Source organism: Saprolegnia diclina, assembly GCF_000281045.1.
Source record: "Saprolegnia diclina VS20 unplaced genomic scaffold supercont1.14, whole genome shotgun sequence".
Classification (NCBI taxonomy): Eukaryota; Oomycota; class Saprolegniomycetes; order Saprolegniales; family Saprolegniaceae; genus Saprolegnia; species Saprolegnia diclina.
This window is the reverse complement of record NW_008246081.1, coordinates 384986-391338: the sequence shown is the minus strand read 5'-3', so window position 1 is coordinate 391338 and position 6353 is coordinate 384986. Positions and strand designations below refer to the sequence as shown.

At 58.0% G+C, this 6353-nt stretch overlaps 4 protein-coding genes across 4 annotated transcripts; 3 read left to right on the top strand and 1 right to left on the bottom strand.

Annotated features, from left to right (window-relative positions):
- Positions 1–368: 368 nt before the first annotated feature.
- On the top strand, positions 369–1696 carry SDRG_05421 (hypothetical protein). The gene is made up of 7 exons (XM_008611135.1): positions 369–479; positions 529–560; positions 617–1045; positions 1089–1182; positions 1247–1351; positions 1401–1482; positions 1530–1696. Exons 1-7 carry the CDS (start codon positions 414–416, stop codon positions 1625–1627), a joined length of 906 nt encoding a protein of 301 aa, XP_008609357.1. The 5' UTR covers positions 369–413; the 3' UTR covers positions 1628–1696.
- A 101-nt stretch (positions 1697–1797) lies between these two features.
- SDRG_05420 (hypothetical protein) lies at positions 1798–2402 on the bottom strand (the record flags this gene model as incomplete). The annotated part of the gene is made up of 1 exon (XM_008611134.1): positions 1798–2402. One exon carries the CDS (start codon positions 2400–2402, stop codon positions 2046–2048), a length of 357 nt encoding a protein of 118 aa, XP_008609356.1. The 3' UTR covers positions 1798–2045.
- Positions 2403–2734: 332 nt separating this feature from the next.
- SDRG_05419 (hypothetical protein) lies at positions 2735–4483 on the top strand. Its single transcript, XM_008611133.1, has 7 exons — positions 2735–2819; positions 2871–2902; positions 2951–3394; positions 3436–3526; positions 3569–3682; positions 3728–3809; positions 3856–4483. Exons 1-7 carry the CDS (start codon positions 2751–2753, stop codon positions 4401–4403), a joined length of 1380 nt encoding a protein of 459 aa, XP_008609355.1. The 5' UTR covers positions 2735–2750; the 3' UTR covers positions 4404–4483.
- Positions 4484–4812: 329 nt separating this feature from the next.
- On the top strand, positions 4813–5646 carry SDRG_05418 (hypothetical protein). The gene has a single exon (XM_008611132.1). The coding sequence runs from the start codon at positions 4878–4880 to the stop codon at positions 5586–5588; it is 711 nt and encodes a 236-aa protein (XP_008609354.1). The 5' UTR covers positions 4813–4877; the 3' UTR covers positions 5589–5646.
- The last annotated feature ends 707 nt before the right edge of the window (positions 5647–6353 follow it).

Sequence of the window (6353 nt, the reverse complement as noted above, 5' to 3'; positions counted from 1 at the left end):
CGAGCACAAGTAGCTTGTGGGGATTGCGCGTGGGAAGCCGCATCGAACGTTGCCAGAGACAGACTCGCATGACGTGGTCGTCGTGTGCTTGGCACCGCACCGACCACGAGAAAATCGCCAGCTTTTTTTGCTTGCTTTTTTGGCGCTTCAAGAAACTAAGCTTCTTGAGGTATGCCAAAGTGGTTGGTGGGGACGAGGATGTCGACTCGAGGGGGTCGAGAACGGGGTCGTCGTGGACACCTGCATGTTGAAGTGGTCGAAAGGTGTACCTTCAAGTTTCGCTGGCAGCACGCCATGGCGCCGCCGTCCGCCCTACGGTACGGCGGCGCCAATTACTCACCGCCTGTCCTATACTTGGCGTTTGTATCTTCTTGTCCGGTTGCGGATATCCGGGCCACCGACTTTTTGCTAGCATGCTCGACGCGCAGCAGCTCGTGGACGAGCTCCAATGCGCCATCTGCCTCGGCCAGCTCTTCAAGGTAGACTGCATGCAGCGCAGTGCGGATGAGGCTCATGCGGTTCTGCTAGCCGGCGACGCTTACGTGTGGCCACTCGTACTGGTGCGCCGATCCTCCTCCTCTCTCTCCTCCTCACGTCGTGCATCTCGTCCGTCTAGCCGGCTCTGCTTGATCGATGCGTGCACGGGCCAGGACGAGACCTTCTCCAGCTGCATCTGCCCCATCTGCCGCGAGTCGATCGGGTTTGAGATCTCCAAGCTCAGCGTCAACGTCGCGCTATGGAACGTGGTCCGGCTCGTGTGCCCGTCCGCGCAGTGCGAGCGCGTCGAAGAGGCCAACTTTCAGCGTGCGGTCGCCGACTGCGAAAAGCTCGCCGGCAACACCGCCGCCGAGAGGCAAAGCCGGCTCAGCGACTCGGCCGAGACGCCCAACGACGACGACGAGTACGACGACGACGACGAAGATGGCGACGATGGCTTTGGAGACGAGGTGTATGAAGAGGATGACGTCGAGTCGGATACGTACGTGATCGACGGCGAAGCTCGCAGTATTGTCCGAGGCATTGTGTCGCCAGACGGCCGCTCGAGGTGGGCGCCTTGTTATGACGTGGCGCACGCTCACGCTGTCTAGCATTGCGCTCGGCATCGTGCGTTTTCCTGGCTGTCTGCAAACCCACTGCTTGGAGCAAGAATGCACCATCGCCATGCTGCACTCGACCGCCGTGGTATGTTGCGCCTTGTGACGCGTCCCCGGCCTGTGGATGATGACGATGGTACTCGTGGTGCTAGGATGAGAATGAGTTTCCCGTCGTTGTCTCGGAGCTCCACGAAGGATGGGTGCAACGCCGCAGCCCGCACCCGAGCTTGATGACGCTGACCGTACTCAACCGCAGTGTACGCCGACTGCAAGCCGAATGCTATCGCAGACTCATGCGGGTGCTAGGACGAAATTGTGCTCGAGCGAACGTCGCTGCCCGTCGATGGTCGCGTGACGTTCCCGAATCTGTACGTGGACGGCCCGTCTGGTACGTATACGCGCCTCTATCGTGGCAGAGGTTCATTTGCTATTCAGGCGAGTACGCCTTTCGCTTCTACGACCTGTTTACAGGCGCGAGCATGGAGGTCAAAGCGCTCCTGCGAGCGACGCGACGCGGCAGCCTCGTCGGCTAGGAGAGTGTGAGTGTATAAGTAGATTAAGAAGCGCCATCGTCTGCACATATCTGTCGGTTCTTGCTCGTGCGTATATTCCTCACTAGGCTTGCAACGAGCTGCACGACCAACCGGTACCGACTTCCACAATGGAGCTGGAGTCGCATCGGTTGCCCGATAGAAGCCTCGACCCGGCACCCAGCAAGAATGCTGTGTAGCAAGACCCACTCAACACTCGCCTGTGGAGCTGCATTTGAAACTGAGTACACTCGACGCTCGGCGCCGGGCAAAGGCGAGTGCTCTCGTCTAGCTCGAGTAAAAGCGCGCCTCCTTCGTGATCACGCAGCGGAAAGTACGCTCGATGTATACCTGATGCTTTGATCACAGCTCGAGGCGAATGGACGTGTGTATCTTCGAGTGTCGATTGCAAATCTATCGACTAGGCAATGGTCGGGCGCTGGACGCCGCACTCGCTGCAGAAGCGCGCGGTCGGCGTCGCAAAGGCGTGATTACAGTTGGGGCAATGTGACGCGAGCTGCGCCGTCTCGCCATGCGTCGCCTTTTGCGTCTGGCCCGACTGGTACATGGAATGGTAGTAGTTCATGCGCTCGAGCTCTTCCTTGGCATCCGCGAGAAGGAGCGCAATGGCCTTGGCATCACGGACGTGGGCCTTGTCACGGAACTTCATCTGCACGTACGCTCGCATCGTCGCGCGGTGCGTCTGCTCGGGGCACCGCGCCGCCGACTGCAAGCAGTGGCGGTAGACCTGCACCACCTCTCTCCGCAGCGCCGACATGTGGAAAATAAAAATACGCGCTAAAGGCCATGAATCACGTTAAAATACACGCTAAAGTGAGTACAATCGACGTTTCGAGAAGTTAAAACGCAGGAGGCGAGGCTTGACGTTGAAGACAACAGCCAGGAAATCATACCACGGCCGGTACGTCGCTCTCTACGTGCGCAAGGTCGACGCGTGGCTGGTGTCGCCGATGCGCCGCGGCGCTTGCGCTTCGTTCGCCTCCTTTGTCGACCTATAAAACTTGATCGTTTAATGAAACCTCTAGAATAAAATACCCTCTTGAAGTACATACACATATGGAGGATTCGCATTAGTTGCCAAAGATCCCGTGGAGATCGCAGCAAGATGGACGCGGTCCGGGACAAGCTCATCGACGAGCTGCAATGCATCATCTGCCATGAGCATCTCTACAAGGTACATCCCATGACGGCCTCGCGGGATGCATGAGCTCTTCCATGGGCGTAGCCGGTCTCGGCGTCCTGCGGCCACACCTACTGGTGCGTCGAGCCCATCGCTGCATGTGCATGATCATCGTCATGCGCTAGCCGGCTCTGCCTCATCAAGGCGTGCGACGCCCAAGACGGCAACGCGGCCGAGTGCTTGTGCCCGATCTGCCGCGACCCGATCTGCGTCTGCTTTGAGAAGCTCAACATCAACGTCACGCTCTGGAACGTCGTACGCCTCTTCTACCCTAACGAGCCCGACGACGAAGAAGAAGAGAGCGCATACCAGCTCGCCAAGTCCAAGTACGAAGTCCGGCAGCGCGTTCGCGATCTCCAGAACGCAGCGGGCGTGCCCCGCCCCGTCGATGACGGCGACGCGTCCTTTGACGACGAAGCCTTCTCGGACGACGACCACTCGCACGGCGACGACGACGACAACCCGCATCAGATTCGAGTCGACCGAGTCCATGCCGAGGAGCTACATATCGTCCGCAATGTCATTGTCGACGAAGACGACGAAAATGTCGACGGCTACCGGGCGATGCGGTATGGACGCGGGCGATGCCATGCGCTCACGGACCTCGTAGGATGGCCTTTAGCATCATGGATTTTCCCAGCGTGCTGGAGGCGTACACGGAGCACCAAGCGTGCACGCTTGTCGTACTACAGATGGAAGAAGTACGTTCTCCGGCGCTGCTTGCCCTACAAGTCTTGCATTAGGACGAGGAGATCACGGAGGGATTTCCAACGTTTATGGCCGAGTCGGGCGAAGACGACAACCTCGTCGTCACCAACCACTACAGTGAGGTCACGCTCACAGTCCGGGACGAGACAGTATGTTATCCTCTTTTCGAAGCGTTGATGGCGATAGCTGGGTAGCGTCACATTGTGCTGGAGCGTACGGCGCGCTGTCAAGCAGGCTCCGTGTCTTTTGAAGCGCTCCGACTCGATGTTCCCGAAGGTATGTCGTACGATCCACGGCTCAATAGCTCACAACTAGGACGTAGGGTTGTACACGTTTTGTTTTCGGGACCTCGCCTCGAATGTCTTTATGGAGATCGAGACGCTCGTTCGCGACGGGGCGCATGACGGGTTCAGAATACGGTCGCCCGTGCGCCGCGCGGCCGCCTCGGGCTTGCTGCAAGAAGCCACGGACCGATCGCGGCAGCGCGCCAACACCCGTCGCGACTATGTGAGCGATGACGACGATGAAGGGTATGGCCACGAGAGCGACGACTCGTTTGTTGTCAGCGACAACTACGTCTCTGACGACGAGGTGGACGTACCCGCGTCCCGCGCTGTCGACCTTCGCGACGACGATGACGAGGGTGGCGAAGATGACGCGGATGACGACGCGGACGGTGAAGACGAAGAGGACGAAGAAATTGTGCAAACAACGAGCCGGAAACGCCCGCGCCTACGCATGCTGGACGACGACGAAGAGGACGAAGACGACGATGAAGACGACGACGGCGACATTCTGCCGACAGCCTCCGCGTCCAAGCGATCGCGACTGCGCATGGTCGATGACGAGTCGAGTGCCGGCGACGACTAAGAACGTATTTGTCTAGCAGGTTGCGTGACAGCCTGATGTCATTCCACGCCAGAGACTTGGTGTCGGCTACTTGGCTACGCTTTGATTCTTGTGCAGCGCATCGCAACGTCGGTGCAAGCCTCCAGTAGTAGCTTCAAACGACAGTGCGATGCTGGCGTTTGGGGTCAAGTGACGTCTTGTGGGCGCTTCGCTGAGCGCCCGAGACGAGTGAGAAGGTCCGCCATGTACAGTTCAACTTGTCCAAAGGCAAGTTCAGCTGCAGCGAGTTGTCGAGTCCGGCATGGTTGACTTCAAATGCGGAGCTTTTTGCCCGACCTTGATCTTGATCCTGGCGATCTTGCAGAAAGTGCAATGTGATTGGTGGCGATTGGCCAATGAAAAGACGTGGTGCAAAAATTGGTCGACAACCCAGCAGCACAGCTCGGTACTAGTAACGACCCCCTCTACCACAACGAGAAGAGCTCGCCTCCCAGCATGTCAAGCTTGCGCTGCCTACTGGTGCTTCTAAGTATGCTTGCGCTCGCAGAGGCGCGCTGCTTTTGCCCCAAATACTGCCAGAATCCGCCGTGTAACCCCAAGTACTCGAGCTGGTGGCAGCCGCGCTCGTACTGCAACGACGTCGAGGCGCAAGCCGAGTGCACTCTGGCGAACGTCGAAATCACCGACATGATCGACTCGATGGGGCGCAACGCCGACTTGTACATCTACACGATGGCGCAGCGCAGTGCGACGGCCCGCCCGATTGAGTTTGCGCTCCTTCGCAGCAAGCTCTCGGAGGCAATGGAAGCCAACAAGCCCATCGGCGACTGCAACTTTGGTCTTGCGACCGCGACGCTCCTCGCCGGCGTCGACGACGTGTGCTTCTCCCCTGAGCTTTTTCAGCAGTGCGCACATGTCGCCTTGGCGGCCGAGCCGTATTATCTCAACATTCACAACGCCCTGCGCCAAGGCATCCGCATCGACGAAGACGCGGTGCGCCTCGGCCTCGTCGACTTGAACGGGACGCTCTCGCCTCTGGCCGCCGAGTTTGTCGACGTCGTCCGCATGCGCGGCTCGATCAAGCGAACCGACATCAAGATTCGCTGTCGCTCGTACGAGGCTCTGGTTGAGATTGTCGGTAGCGCCGCGTCGCGCTTGTCGTGGCATTTTTTGTTGACGACAGCGGTCGTGCTCGGAGTGCTGTAGGTTGTAGGTGATTGATCATTCGAATAATTATAAACACACGTTTTAGTACCAGTGCAAACATGGGCTTGAAGGCTATTTGCAGTGCAGCTATTGTTTGCAACTGGGTTGAAATTTGCGCAACCCACTGCCGTGACCGCCGCCATCACCTCTCTTTAGTATGACGGACAGCGTGTCACGCATGTTTGGCGCGTCCACGACGTCGTCAGAGACATAGTTGGCACTCGCAGGAACAAGTAATCGGCAGGTCAGTCGTCGTCACTGACGCCGTTCCATCCGACATAGCCATTCGGTCATGACCCACACCGCTAGCCTTGGTTTCTCCCTATTTTCTCGGCCCAACTCAACTCAAACGCCCGCTTTCTCGGAGATGCCTTTTCCTCGCAGTCGGAGAAGCCAGCACCAAGGTTGTTCACAAATCATTTCGCGAGGCCGTTTTCGAAGAAGTGTCGACACTCGTTTCACCCGCTAGGTCATATTGTCTGACTATGGAAATCAGTAGTCTTGTCCGTCAAAAGATATATTTTGTTCTGAACCCCTCAACCGCGTCCGTTGACCAGTCGTGTTGCAGCAGCTATACTGTCCAACTACAGTATGTTGTTGCCCGTTTGGCAACTTGATGAAATGGCACACGATCCCACTTTTCTTGCCGACACGAACCACGAGAATGGGCGTCCCGCGTCTACTTGTCCTCGCCACGCTGTCGGTGAGCGTAGTCGCGCGCTGCTTTTGTCCCAAATACTGCCCCGACCCCCCGTGCAGCCATAG